General features: G+C 32.0%; 1 protein-coding gene across 1 annotated transcript; it reads right to left on the bottom strand.

Moving 5' to 3' along the window:
• Positions 1–1,502: 1,502 nt before the first annotated feature.
• Positions 1,503–12,873, bottom strand: LOC118038287 (ATP-dependent DNA helicase 2 subunit KU70). The gene is made up of 19 exons (XM_035044606.2): positions 12,641–12,873; positions 12,479–12,556; positions 11,981–12,097; positions 11,615–11,729; positions 10,655–10,760; positions 10,407–10,524; positions 10,212–10,295; positions 10,031–10,089; positions 9,179–9,312; positions 9,023–9,066; positions 8,379–8,455; positions 7,913–8,060; positions 6,942–7,003; positions 6,158–6,218; positions 5,279–5,371; positions 5,081–5,201; positions 3,143–3,245; positions 2,834–3,017; positions 1,503–2,152 (listed from the first exon to the last, which is right to left on the bottom strand). Exons 1-19 carry the CDS (start codon positions 12,704–12,706, stop codon positions 2,039–2,041), a joined length of 1,884 nt encoding a protein of 627 aa, XP_034900497.1. The 5' UTR covers positions 12,707–12,873; the 3' UTR covers positions 1,503–2,038.
• Positions 12,874–15,252: the final 2,379 nt, after the last annotated feature.

The raw sequence follows: 15,252 nt of genomic DNA on the forward strand, positions 1-15,252 counted from the left end.
TTGTGATTGCAACTTTCCCCTTCAATGGACACATTTTTCTTTTCTTTTCTTCTTTTATCTCAAAGATCAATTTCTTCTTACCAAGAATAAATAATGTTTTTAAAAGATATTTGTATAAAACATATAAAAAAAATTAAAATTGAATTAGAATAATCTCATCAAAGCATTAAATACATACAAAATAATTTAAAAAAATTGTTATTAAAAAAAGGATAAATAAACAATCTAATAAATTAGAGAGAATGAGTATTAACTTATTGAGAAAAAAAAAAAGTGGATGCAACATTTCCCTTTTTAATGCACATTTGTTTTTATCTCAAAGGTCACCTTTTTTTTTAACTAAGAATAAATATTTTTGATTTTTTAAAATAAATCTTATTTATATAAAATATAAAAAGAATTGTACATGAATTATACTATTCTATTCAAAATATTAAATACATACAAAATAATTAAAAAAAATCTAAACAATTAGAGTGAAGGGGTATTAATTTAAATATAAATAAAAAATATTTTAAAAAAAAAATATTAAAAAATGTATAAACCAAAAAAAAAAAAAGAAGGTCAGACACTATTGGGCTTAATAAGATAGATCCGAATGCCTTGCCCATTTTGAAAAGGACATTGGCATCGGCTTGCAAGGTCGAATCCACACACGATAACCTTTTTTGTTAATGGTTTAGACGAATATTGTCTACCCTAAAATCTTTTGAAAGAAAAAAAAAATAAGAGTGATGTTTTGCTTGCTTTTTTCTCAATTATAGTCATGGCAGTGGTTAAAAAGGTAGGGATGATGACTTTTTTTTTGTAACAGCTTATTTTTAATTTATTTTTTACTTAAAATACTTATAAAACATCATAAACACGTTGATAAATCTATATATAACCTCGAACAACCAAACAATCTATCAAGAAAACAAAATCAGCCCAAAAATAAAATAAAAAAATTCTTGAGTTCAAATCTAATATTTCAAGCAAGTTTACAAGCACAAAAATACATAAGCTAAACTCCACTGATTAAATGAAACTCATTAAAAATTAAAATTAATATTTTTTATGGGAAAAATTAGTATTAACCGACTTTCTCTCCCCTAAAATCAACCCACTTTCTCTCTTTTATCTCAAATTAAAGACTAAAACGTAAAGAAAAAAATAGATTTAAATCAAAATTGAGTTTATAAAAAAAAAAAAAATGAGGGATCTAAAGGGTATAGTTTGAAAACTAGACTGAAGGAAAAATATTGAAAAAAAAAAAAATCATCATCTACAGTGCAGTGAAACACTGTCACAGTCTTTGTTTAATATAATGCTAATATTGTTATTCCATTCAAAACGAGGACAAAATTGGCATAATAAATTATTATGATTACGAAAATATTTACATACTCGTGAGGCGTTGACCACTGAACACGCGTCCTCCACTTCGGTTTTTTTCCCTTCAAACTAGGCAGAACTTGACTTTTAAAGAGGTGCCTGAGAATGTCCGACTTGACTTTTAAAGAGGGACAGAAAAAATAACAGATCTCATAAACGCGGAATTTGAATAGGAGAAATTGAAGGTCCTGGGGGCAGGGTTTTGTTTTTTCAGATTGATTCTGGGCTGATAAACGTGGAACTTGAATTTAAGCCCCCGCCCCTCTTGATTTTCCAGTATCATTCAACAGACTAGAAACCCATTTACAGGGGAATCTCATTTTATATATATATATATATATATATAAAGATAAAAGGTCCAGAGCATGTCTTTTCCAAAACTCCTGGAATGATAATGCTGCAAATCCCTCCTGCTCTTGTCAAAACAATGCATTTTTAGGCACTGATACTCATCATTACAATACAACTCCTGTACACCAGGAAATGCAAAAGCTCAGCTGGCCTGTATTGTAATGACGCAAATGGCTGCCATGCTCGCGTTTCAATTTCCCAAAGAGCAGATAAGTTGGCCTCTAAAAGATGTAACTGGTGTACCGTGTGATGTATCACCATCATTGCTAAACCACAACTGGATGCTGGAAAAGGAGCTGCAGCTGGATTAGCCTCACTTTCCCAGGTGAGTTAATATCCTGCTGATCAAAACTTCCTTCTTCCCTGTAACAGGAAGGTTGTGCGCTGTCAAGTAATACTTCAGCTCTGTTACTGTCAAGTCCTTCAACTGCGAAACAGATCCATGAAAAGAGGGATTGTTATCCTTTAATTTAGTAACCTATATTCGATTTCCTTATTCATTTGTTACAGTAAGATATTATAAATAATTTCAACAAGCTATAAGCAAATAATTTCCATCAACCAATTTTATTTAGCTCAAGGTGCTATTGACATATCTGCGCAACTTCGAATGAATATGCTATAATCTCCGAGTATCTCTAGTTAAAATACCTAAAGAACATTCAAATAGAAACAACATAGCTTCCAATATTTTTATAAATCACTTGTTTTTTTATAATGACTTTTCAAAAAAGCTTAAAAGGAATCAGTTCTTCTGTTCCCTTTTCATCTTCCTAAATGATTTATTAAGCTTAGCTTGTTTGGATGGTGCAATCCCAGAGGGAAAAATAATCATTAACTTGTTTGGATCAATTAAATAACTTTGTAGGCCCCCATACATAAAACAGCGATTACTTTGATTTGGATTGCGATTTTTTCTAGGAAAACTTTTTCTGTAGGGATTTATGTCCATTGAACAAATGAAGCCTAGAGTTTTTTACTGATCTGGAGAAATGTTTAAGAGAGGGCTTTGTTTACTCAAACCAATTGTCTATATTGATGGTTAAGCCAACTTTTGTGCATTTGATTAAGACAAACACCATCATACTTGAAAGACAAGAAAGCACACCTGTCCGTTGTCAGCAAGATCAGGCCAGCTGTAGCTTGCAGACTCCTTAGCTGCATTTTCAGCAGCTGTTTTCCGTTTTTTGGAGGCGTCGCTTGCTTTTCCATTGCCCATGTCACTTTCCTCATCGTAATTTTCTCCATAGACAGAAAGCTTGAACTCTTCAACTGCTTTAACAACTCCTGGTCTGTGGTATCATAAATGTGAACATTTGTCAGGTTAACAAAAATGATTGTGAAGATCCACGTGGAGGGCAGGGAATGAAAGAATGGTGGATGCAGCAAAGGATAGGAAGCTACGATTTGATCTTACCTGGCCATGCCTTCTTCATCAGGAAGTGTTTCATCATTGATTTCTGGTATGTCATCTTCATCCAGAGCTAGGGCCTGCAGAACTGCATAGTGTCTCTGCAAACCTGTAAGAAAATGTATTGGAAATTGATGATGAGAATCCAGCAAAGATTTAAAGAAAAAGAAAAATTATATGATTTCCTCATAGTTCACATAAATCAATGTCCTCCAATAATAGCATATATTACAGCAAACTAGTATTATGGAATGTGCTATATCCATGATGCACGAAAATTGTGATCCACATGAATAGAGATTTTATAACTTTATATGTTCAATCAACCCAAATATTGATATTCTTTTTATTTTCTTGCACTTAATTCAGGATCTCTCATTATAAAACCGCTAACTTCAATCAGGGCGTTGCTTAGGCAGAGACCACACTTCATAAATGCATGTTATATATTATTTAATTGGAACTGAGACATAGATTGACCAGTAAGAAAATTTTACTACACCTAAAATAACACGCACTATATTTCATCATTTGCAGAGTAGATTTGACAAAATATAAGAGAGCATAAAAAGTTCTTCCTAGTTCAAATCCAGAATCCATGGGTGTACACGCACTTCTGAACCTTACAAAAACTTTGACTATTACATGCTTAATAAATTAAACAGTACTAATTCTAATCCTAGCAGAAATCCAACTTTTACTCCCAGTACGAGTAATGGTTAAAACCAATTGTCATTTTTCATTGCCATCAATTTCCAATTCATAGTACGAATCCAAATTAAAATCACTTTTTTCCCTCAATAATAACCATCAATTCACACTGTCCATGAATCCATATAAACATTTCCATTAAACTTTTAAGGAAATCTATATCAACATCATATAATAACTTTTATACGAATCACATAAGCTAGTTCAATAAGTAAAATTTAAATGTGTTAATTTCAATAATAAAATAATGTTTTAACTTGAATAACACACATGAGGGTGCGCATGCCAAAACCACTAGTTAGACTATACGATAACATAAAAGTTTAGACAACAGCCATGTGAAGAAGTTTTCAAAATTTTTCCCAATGATTGCTTCTGGTATGGGATGAAAAATCTGAAGAAATGTTAACGAGATAACATCTTAAATTTAAGGGTGAAGTGTTAAAGGTAAAGAAAAGTTTAAGAGATGATTTATTAAGAATGTTTGGTAGGAGTTGGAAATAATGAAAAGTAGCGGGTCCCAAAAAAAGAGATATCAGATTTTAAATTAAATATAATAGCAAAAAATTAAATAGCATATAGTTGCACTCCAAAATGGAAATAAAAGGAGAAGAAAGAATAGATTAGTGTTAAAATCTACAAAAGGGGAGGGAGGGACTCGAGACCCAAAATCCACCCCCCTCAAAATTTTTTCACCCCTCCCCACAAGAGGATGAAATACATGGTTTGACCCTATGGTCTAGGATTTTTGGTCATATTTGCCCTTATGGTTTTGGTTTGATCATTGTTGGTTTTGTACTTGTAAATCTTGTTCACATACAGAAAATTAAACCAAAACCACGGGGGACAAATATGACCAAAACCACGGGGGACAAATATGACCAAAAACCAAAACCAGAAGGGCAAACATGCAAGAATTGTAAGTACAAGGGCAACAATGACCAAACTGGAGCAATAGGAAAAATATGACCAAAAATCCAAAACACAAGGGCCAACCATGCATCTCATCCCCACAAGGTTAACATTTAAAACCATTTTGGGGTTAAATAAAACCTCCATGAAAATTTCCTTTTTCCCCTAATTTGTACCAAACATAAGTAAAATGGGTGAAAAGTTACAAAAGGTTTGGTTACCTTTTGTAACTTTTCACCCTTTATACCCACACCAAATATATCCTTAGCATTTATAAGCACTCTTCAAGGTACAAAGTCTGAATAATCAAAGCCAGCTTACCAGGGTTAGCAAATTGGAATACAGAAAAATCTTTCAAGTCAATGCGTTTTATTAAAGCAGCAGCCTTTTTAATATGGTCATCAGTAGCTCGAGGTGCCCCAGCATTTGTGTCTGAATGAATCTGCAGCAAGTCAACCATAGCCTTGTTGCTAAGATTACTATATAATCCATTTTGAATCAACTTAAAATTGCACTTGCCTCTTCAACATGCCTGACATCATCAGAATAGGGAAGATATATCATGTGCATTCCAGGTGGCTCAACCTGACCACCAGCACTAATAATCTCATCCTGTTTTTCAAAGATATCAATAAGCAACATTAATGACACAGTAATTTTGAAATTAGACATAAAAACAACAGCAATTATGTTCACTGCATAATTAGTTCAAGATAACAATTCGTATCACATAAATCATATTGTTTAAGGAACTTAGAAATCTAGTTCAACAGCATGGACTAAGCACCAGAAATTACTTTCTTTCATTACTCAACAAAAGCACAACAAGGCATGGTATTCAATTCAAAAAGATAGATTCAAATCCAGGAAGAGAGATCTAAAAATATTGGAAAGATAAACAAAAGCACAGGGCATAGTATTCAATTGCAAATGCAGCAAATGACACAATTGCATACAATGACAGCATGAGGTTATTCACATGCCTTAGTTTAATAGACCACAGAGTGGGACAACCAGGTTAGAATATTATCGTATCCTGAAATGCAATTAGGAAAATAAAATAAAAATAAAACAAAGAAAACAAATAAGCAAAATGATAAATGTGTTAGACAAGTATTGGGAACCTAAGCTACTCTCTACCAATCAATCAGTTTACATTACCAGTTTATTTCATTCCTCTTTACATTGGAGCAGAATTTAGTTGCAGGGTCTCCCACTTATTTAATGCAATAGGGTAGAAATTCAAAAGATAGACAAGAAAAAAAAAAAGAGTAATAATGACAAAATAATATAAGGATGAAGATGGCATATTGATGCCAAAATCAGACTTGTTCACCAATTAATTATAAATTCATGCATGCAACAATGCAATGGTACTTTAAAAATGCAGTAGTTTACTTGTGCAACAAGGGCAACCAATTGAGGACGAGATGAGCTTCCATAAAATGCAACTGCAAAACTGCAAAATTTTGAATGAATGAAGAAAGAAAAAAGAATTAAGAATAAATAAATGCAAATAAATAAAAAGCATGACTAATTCAAGTGATAGGATAAAAAAATCAACTTCTGCAATTGATGAACAACACTTCTCTTGGGTTCCATAATTTATATTCCTGCTTTTCCATAACCAAAAAGAAAGTGGAGCTGCTAAAGTTGGGAATCTTGATGCTCCTAGCCACATAAAGTGTAGGTTACTAGCACCACAAAAATTAAAGCCATCACCTAGTTATGCTCCAACAGAATTTGGGTCCTGGAAGAAGAATTTGGAGATGGTTGTGCCCTTTGAAATCTTTATACAAGGTGGATGCACTAAAGTTTCAAGTCTAGACACAGACATGGTTACAAAACCAAGAGTTTGCCCATTGCATCATAGAACGGTCCCTATATTATGATTAAGGATATGGATAATAAATATGAATTTCTACAATCCCAGGCTTAAACAAAAATTGCCCAGGTAAAAGGGTAAAATGCTATCTGTAAATACTACAATAAGGAGAAGGAAAGTATAAACAATAAATCTAAATAAATACAGACAGTGTCTATCATGAGTAAAAACTTATCTCATTACTAAATAATATAACACAGCAATACAAATAAGAGATATTATTAGATTATATCTTATAAATATTTGGGTTCAAGTTCAAGGAATAATACTATAGTTTGCAAAACAAACACTGCTCACCGTTTAAGGTTTACCATGGATCTAAGCAGGGCAATGAAAATGCAAGTGCTACCAATTACTTCCTGCAACCAATAACCAGAAAAGCAAAAAAGTTCTATTACATACCAGGGATGTGATTTCAGGATATATGTAAAGCAAGACGGGAGTGTTGATTGCCTGGAAACAAAGAAACTCAAAAAAAATCTGGAAATATAATCTTACAATCACCAAATATCTGAAGTGCATATATTTTTTGTTTGGTAAGGTAACTACTACTAGTTATAACATCCATCATAGCCACAAGAGAGAAGTATCGAGCTTTAATGGAGAGTGAAAAGGGAATATTTGAGTGGCTTGAAAGTATTAATTTTACTTCTCATTGAAGTTTAAAATTAAATAGATATTCTACCATTTCACTACCAGACTCTCAATTAACATGCTTTTATGTTGTAAGCAAGGCACAGGCATATCTAGACAGACTCATAAGAGAACCATCAAAGCTCCCTGACTTATATATCCTAAAGTAGAAACAATCAACAGAACGAATCATATTATGTCCTTTAGATGCAATTTTGTAGGTGCAGTGGATCAAAATACCATTCACTGCACACCCATGAAACCAACATATTGCCAAATTGCCCAAATGTACTCACTGTATGAGATAATGTGAAACTAAAAAAACTCTTAATGCATTCTTAAAAAAATTTATTTCCATGAATGTGCCATCTTCTATATAGAATCCTATAACATTGCAATACCAACCTAGGGAATCCATTTCTCTCCACTAACTGCAATTCCTAAAGGGAGATATAGAGAGTTGTTACCCAATCTAGGGGAAAATTTTATTTAGCTGTGGCATTGCATGGCCATTTATAGGCTTGAAGAAGCATGCTAAGTCATCAAAAAAAAGTTATCTATAAACCAAAGCAGAACAGGCAGCATGAACTTTAGGAAAATACCCAAATACTGTTCAAGGAAAAGAATTAAGGAACCTTGTCACTAGGAAAAATAAATGTCGAAGGCCTCAGGTTGTGATAATCTTTCAAGCAACTTAAGGGCTTGAATCCAAGAAGATGAAGATGTCCTGTTGAAACTCTTTTGATCTCAGACAGCTCCTCGACAGACAACATGATACTGTCACTGAACCATAAATTGATTAATTAGGCAACAAATGCAAGTAGACAGCCACCATAATTTATCAAATAACAAAAAAAAATATTAAAGTTTTGGCATATACCAAAATCAGCATGCCAAAAAGGACGGTGTGAAAAATGTAAGGGTATGACAACTTTGAAGTTACAATATTGAATGATCTAACGGGAAATTTATTTACATCATATACTCCTAAGAAAAGGGGAAAGGAAGAAAAAAAGATGCAGCTGGTTCTTGAATCAACTAAGAAAGAAAAATAAAAAAGCATTACAAATAACATAATCAACAGAAGTGAAACATGCTTACTTTTTGTAAGGCTGATATCGTTTTGCAGGTTCTTGCATCAATGCACCAGTATCAGCACAGATAAAAGATCTCTCGGTCTACACAATGTCAAAATACATGACCTGATTAAGATCTAACACTCACAAGGTGAATCCAAAATCTAAAACAAAAAGGAAATGATGTGAATAAATTAAAAGTCAATTACATATGATTAGAGCAAGTAAAGAAACTCCCCAGTTTGTATCTAATTAACTGGAAACTAATTCCTTTTTAAGAAATTTTATGGTGTGGATTAGGGAGCAATAAGTAAAATACAGGTAAGTTCAAGAATATAGCACCATATTCTGTTTTACAATATCATTGAACAGAACATAACACCTCAAGAGAAAGCTAATGCTAATCTCCTTAACCTCCTTCAGTGCCAAACTGTGGAGAAAGTTCATGAAATCCCACAAGCTAGAGCCATAATGAGGGAAAAAGAATACTACATGAAATGCATCATGCCATAAGAACCAATCCAGATGCTGGAAAGTGCAGCACAAAATGATCAAGACTAATGATCTCAAATAGGCATAATTCACTTACATTGCACAAAATATGTGCAATGTAAATAAATGTAAGCATTAAACCAATAAACAAAATGAAACATGACAATCTGTTATTACCTTCAAAGGACGATTGGTGACAGAATCAAGCCACGTAATTGCCCCTAGGAAACAAAAGCACAAAAAAATATTCATAAACTGCCTTATGTGATGACAACGATATTAAACAGAAGCCTCTATAACATAATGCAGCATAGAAGTTCAGAGTAATTGTACCTGGCAAAGTTGGACGAATCAAAGCATATGTATTCAGCTCAATTGACAATCCATTTGCAATTGATAATGTGATTCTTCTTACTATTCGCTTTGTAAACATTCGTTTTCTAAGCTGATCTTTCATATCTTGCAATCTGAGAATAGAACACAATGTGAGAGGATTTTATGAAATGAATAGTGCACAAATACACATGAAATGCATGCAAATATAGATAATCAAACATCACTGTGGATCAATGAGTGTATTATAGCAGGATATATGCGCCAATGAGAATTATCATCCTAACAAAAAGCTCTGTTTTGAGGGTTCCCATGAGAGACTCCTGTATAGATGTTTGTTTTTGGGTTTACTGTGAGCAAAACAGGACCCCACATATAGAGAATAACCATGTCTCCAACACAAGATGTACGGGTGTCTCCAACACAAAAAGAGAGAGAGAGAGAGCTCATTTACATGCAGCTAGGTAGGTAACTCCTAACAATAAATATTTTTATGGCCATCAGTTTAGAACAGCACACACACCTAGCATACACACATGCATACATACATTTAATATGTGTGTGTGCACGCAGCTATAAGCATAGGAGCATAACTGTTTGGTGCTCATTAACATTTTTGTGTGTGAGAGAGTGTTTTTCCTATTCCAGAAAAACTTGCACTATCATATGAAGCCCTTATAACAGTATAGCCACTACTTGTGATAGTTTTTATTCCTCTGGAGCATTAGCATTTCCCATAGCTTTAAAATATGGTAAGTCCCCAGAAGCCCAATTCCACAATTGCACTTGTGCAATGTCAGACAGAAAAATGAAATAATCTTTGCAAGAGTATCACAAAAAAAAAATACATACTTTTGCCCTGCTGAAGGCATAAACTGAGCAAGTTCATCACCCTCCAGCCCAATCAAATCCTGAAATATAGTGAATTCTCTATCAAATGTAAATCAACTTGCCACCCAGAGAAGTAAATAAAGAAATCAACTGGAGTAGATATGGAACAATGAAAAATCAACTGGTGTAGGCAAGGACATACAGAATAGAAAAGTGAAACATTGAACTCCTCATCAGATTGACTCAAGGGGAGAAGTTCAATTGAGATGCCAAGATCTTGTGCATCCTGAAAGGTAGCAACGGCATTATTTAACAACGAAATTTGAAGTGAAAAATTGCATTCTCACAAAGGGTTGAATTTTGAAGATGTGCTAGTTATGTCAATGGAAATCTATACTTTAGCTCGCTGCAATGTTGTCCTGGTCATATCTGCTTTGGCTACACCCTTGATGCTCCCAAAAGGATCATCTTCGTTTGTAAATAAAAGAATCCGTTTATCAGCTGTTTTCGCAGATCTGAGATGGTTTCATCCCTTACATTAGGAAACTATGCATGGAAGATATTAAAAAAGAAGATGAAAATATCACTTCAGCTCAGAAGACAATCAAAGCTATAACATCAAAGACAAAGAAAAACATGTATTACCCTTTACGCAACAATGCTTGCGCTATCCAGAGAGAATTGTAAAGGGAATTCTCCCGAGACCCAGACACAATACCATACTGACTGCCAATGTCTTTCGTGAATGATTCTGCAAACAAATTAGATGAAAAGTCATTTGATATTTTTAAATTTCACTAAAAAAAAAAGGCTTTACAAAACATTAAGTAAGAAACTGCTCTCATTATTTCCATATTTGCATACAAAGATCCTCAAAATTATTTTTTTCCAAAAGTTAAAACATCTATGGAGATGATAAGTCAGAGATAATTATGACCATTCAAATTCAACCATCAGCTTCAACAAGCTATTAAGAATTAGAGAACTGAGCTCTCACAACTTTTGAAACCAGAAGATTCAAAGACCATGTAAGGAAAAACAAGATACCAGATAAAATAAAAGAGAGATGAAATCCAAAGCATGACTACTGGCTACTGCATCATTTAGCTATGACAGAGATAGTTGCCACACATTCTTCCAAGAGGAAAAGAAATATTATTAGATTCAATAATCATTGGTGTCATCCCATCTGACAATTAACATTGGAAAGTAAACTAGGAATTGGTTAGAGGTTGTTGGAATTCCACAACTTTAGACATCAAAATGCAGATTCAACAAAGCCTTGCTCTGAAAGACAGACACTATGCTAGCTACGATAATGACAAAAGACTGGTGCATTGAACACAATCGATGTGATACAATTTCAGCACATAAAAATTTAACTACTCAAAATATTAACATTTTTTTATGTTTAAAACAACAGCGGTCCAAAAACAATGTAAGGTTAGATAAAGTTGAGTAACTTTATTTCAATGTAAAAAAAAAAAAAAAAAAACTAAAGGACCCTGTCTGCTATAACAATGAGTGAGGAGAAAACATAAAGAGTTTAGACCAGAAATCAATAAATCTGTACCAAAGCACATAGAATATGCTGTCGAGACTTACCCTCTATGCCATCAAAATCTTTGATAAGTCTTGCAGTTGGCCTGTCTAGATACTCTCTCTCCGCAACATTGAATACAAAAGCACCATTTAGATCCTGCAAATTCTTCTTTTCCCTCTGCAATGATTATCAAATAATGGTGAACTAAATATGCTAACAACTTCCATCATAGCTAGCATGTGATCCTAAAAGAAGACAAGTATACAACCAAGTAACTTTGTCAAATCACATGCCACTATAAATACCAAACTAACCCCAAGAAAAGGATAAACTACAACTATGGAATTGCAAAATGTATTGCTTCTTTCATCTACTTACACCCTTTTTTGTGTTGGCTGTTAAAGCCAAAAACAAATAAAAAGACTTACAGTGTTAAAGAAGCAGATTGCCACTTCATCATACGATCTATTAATTATTTGGGTCTTCAATGACTGCGCGATACAGCTGATAGCTATGTGGAAATGAGTTTCTTCCTTTCCGTCCTCCTGCCAATACCACCAAAATCAAGAAAAACAAAAACAAAAAAAAACATTTCCACAGCCACAAAACAGCAGCATTTCTTATGTACAGTCTATTATTAATTACAAATAAATCATTTGGATTAAGTAAATGGAAAAGAAATTAACGAAACCTGCTATTATGCAATGCTACATGGTAGTGTTTACAATTGTGATAGTTACCACGGTTGCTTTTCAAAATCGTTTGGAAATGAATCAAAATATTTTTTTTCAAAAAAAAATATTTTTCACATCCACGTGTTAAAACGATACGAAATCATTAAAAAAAATAATTTGAAAAAAAAATAAAAACACTTTTTAAACACACTCTAATACAAAAGAAACAGAAGAGAGAGAGAAGATACTGACAGAAGGGCAAGTAGATGAGAACATTTTGGGGGAAGCATCGACAAGGTAGACCACGAATTCTTTCGACGATTCTCTTTGCTGCAGAATGTAGTTTAGCAAAATTAGTGTTTTATTTTTTGGGAAAAATAAACAAGTAAAAGTGACAAGAAGTAAGGACCTGACCTGATAGAATTCGCTATCGGGATCGTCTTCGTCGTCTTTAAAGATGTCATCAGGGTCCAACTCCATTTCTTTCTTTCTTTGTTGATGTTTGGGAAAGAAAAGAGAAAACAGAGAGATCACTCGGGGGGTTTGTTTTAGGTTTCTCTGTGAGCATTCACCCTCCCTCCTAATTTCTTAAATATTCGAAGTTCGAAGAGGTTAGTGAAGAGTACTCGGTACTCTTTGTGCTTGTTTTTCAATCGAAAAGTAAAATAGCGTCTAGCAAACACTGCGCCTGCACCGGTGGGCCTGAGAGGAGAACTAAACTGGGTTTGGCCCGTATGTTTTGTTTGGAAAAACTGTGTTTTTAACAAATTTTAAAAAAATTATTATTTTAATATATTAATATCAAAAATTATTTTAAAAAATATATATATATTATTTTAATATATTTTTGAACAAAAAAAATTAAAAAAATATCATTACTACACTCTTAAATACTCTTAAAACTAAGGTCTTTCTTATTATGATTATGATTGCTCCATGTTTTATTTATAACCAAGTCAGATAGCTTGAGTTTAATTAAATAAATTTTAATTTAATTGATAATTAATGGAATTATTATGTTTAAAATAAAACATTAAATCATATAATTTTATTATTTAAAATATTTATTAATTTAATTCAATTTTATTGTTTGAAATATTTATAGAAATTAACTGCCTTGACTATTTTTCTCTTCATTAAAGAAAAAACATTTTTACATATTATAAATACCACTTTCAAATTAATCTTTAATAAAATACATTACAACTTCACTTATGTGGGTGATTCTAAATGCTTGTGCTCATTTAGCTACCATTAGTTTTGAGAAGCAAATACACACTCAAATTATCAAACTATAATTACAATCAGATATATTTGTGTGTACATACAACATTCTTATTGATATCAAGCAAAGTTAATTATGGTTTGAAAAATACTAATTACGCTAATATTTGATTCTTCATCTATGATTGAATATTTATTTACAAAACCTTAATTCATTCATGTTACATTTATTCATATAAAAATTATTATTATCATATACAACTTCATGCACGTTGTTAGAACTACAAGTTGGCATAGTCATCCTTTCTAGCATGGTCTTGTAAAGAACATATGGTTCTTTATACGCAAACTAACACAAGCATTTCTTCATAAATCCTTTTTGTAGAAGATGCATTGTATAATATTTGGATCAATGAACTTTTTATTTTTACACCTATTACATGTGCATCTAATATCACATCCACTAATATTTTTTGGATCAGATAATGATTAATTAATAAAACCCTCAATCTTATAACAATAATCCATTTAGCGTAACCCTTCGGGTGAAACTCAATACATTTAAGAACGATCATTCATTACTTATATCAAACTTATATAAAATATTGATGACAACATATATTAATTAATTATGTGAATTAAATAAATTAGCTATTATTGATTTAAATCAAACTTATTCAATTTGTTATAATAGTACCCTTAATCATTATCAATTTTCTACAAAAAATCAAATTCCTTCATATTTACCAAAATTTCAACTTAACAATAAAATTAATAAAATATGAAACATACTCATTAAATAAATTATTTATTTATTTATTTATAAAATACCTAAATCACAAAATCAAAATCAATTTCATCAAATTATAAACAAATATAATTTTTCAAAATCTCAAGCAAACCCTAACATGTACAAATCATGCATTCATATAATAAATTTCTATGGAAAAAAGCTATAGAATATAAACACACATACAAACTACATATAATACACCAAATTGCCAAGAAAATTAACGTTTGAAAAATGGGTTAAAATAAGAAATACATAGTTTGCTTATTTGATGTTGGAAATCTTCAAAATAAATTAAATTAGAATAGGGATGCTAACAGTCTGGGTGTTGGGATCGTCAGATTTGTGATGATGAGAATTTGATTTGTGATAAAATAAAAAGATTATTGTTTTTTACAGAGAAAAATAGAAGAAGAAGAAGAAGAAATAGAGGAGGGAAAGAAGGGATGCCAATTGTCAAGTTATAACTTAAATATTACCTATGAATTTACTGAATAATATTAGCGAGAAGTTTATTTCATCAATAATATTGTCTGTAACAATGACATGTTATCTTTTTATTTTTTTTATTTCTCACTGTAATTCTCTCGGTATATATCAATAAAAAAAATTCATCGGTATATACCGATAGATATAAAAAGAAAATATTTCATCGGTAAATTTCATTGTAATTTATCAATGAGTTTTTTTCAATCAATAATTTTATATGTATTTGATAAGTTTCTAGTACTGAAAAGAAAATAAAAAATCAAGCTGGCCACCAATCCTGTTGATGGAAAAGAATCCGATGAATTCAAATTTCCAACTGCAACATTTGAGACATGTCTTATGAGATCACGGGGTCAACATTATAAAATTGACAAATCAAGTATCAAAACATTTGCCGTCCTTAATTCTTACAACATCTTGCCATGCAACAAGAAATTTCAACTTCAAACTTCGTTTATAATAATCACATAAATATCACCTCTTAATTTATAATAGTTTTGATAGTTTTAATTAATCAACAACC

This window comes from Populus alba, chromosome 11 (assembly GCF_005239225.2).
Source record: "Populus alba chromosome 11, ASM523922v2, whole genome shotgun sequence".
Lineage (NCBI taxonomy): Eukaryota > Viridiplantae > Streptophyta > Magnoliopsida > Malpighiales > Salicaceae > Populus > Populus alba.

What these genes read in the sequence shown, in the direction of transcription:
- LOC118038287 (XM_035044606.2), bottom strand. Translation starts at nt 12,706, where the DNA reads ATGGAGTTGGACCCTGATGACATCTTTAAAGACGACGAAGACGATCCC. An exon ending in TCTCATCTACTTGCCCTTCT is followed by an intron (nt 12,098 to 12,478) that starts GTCAGTATCTTC and finishes TGGTATTGGCAG; the next exon opens with GAGGACGGAAAGGAAGAAAC. An exon ending in AGATTTTGATGGCATAGAGG is followed by an intron (nt 10,761 to 11,614) that starts GTAAGTCTCGAC and finishes ATTTGTTTGCAG; the next exon opens with AATCATTCACGAAAGACATT.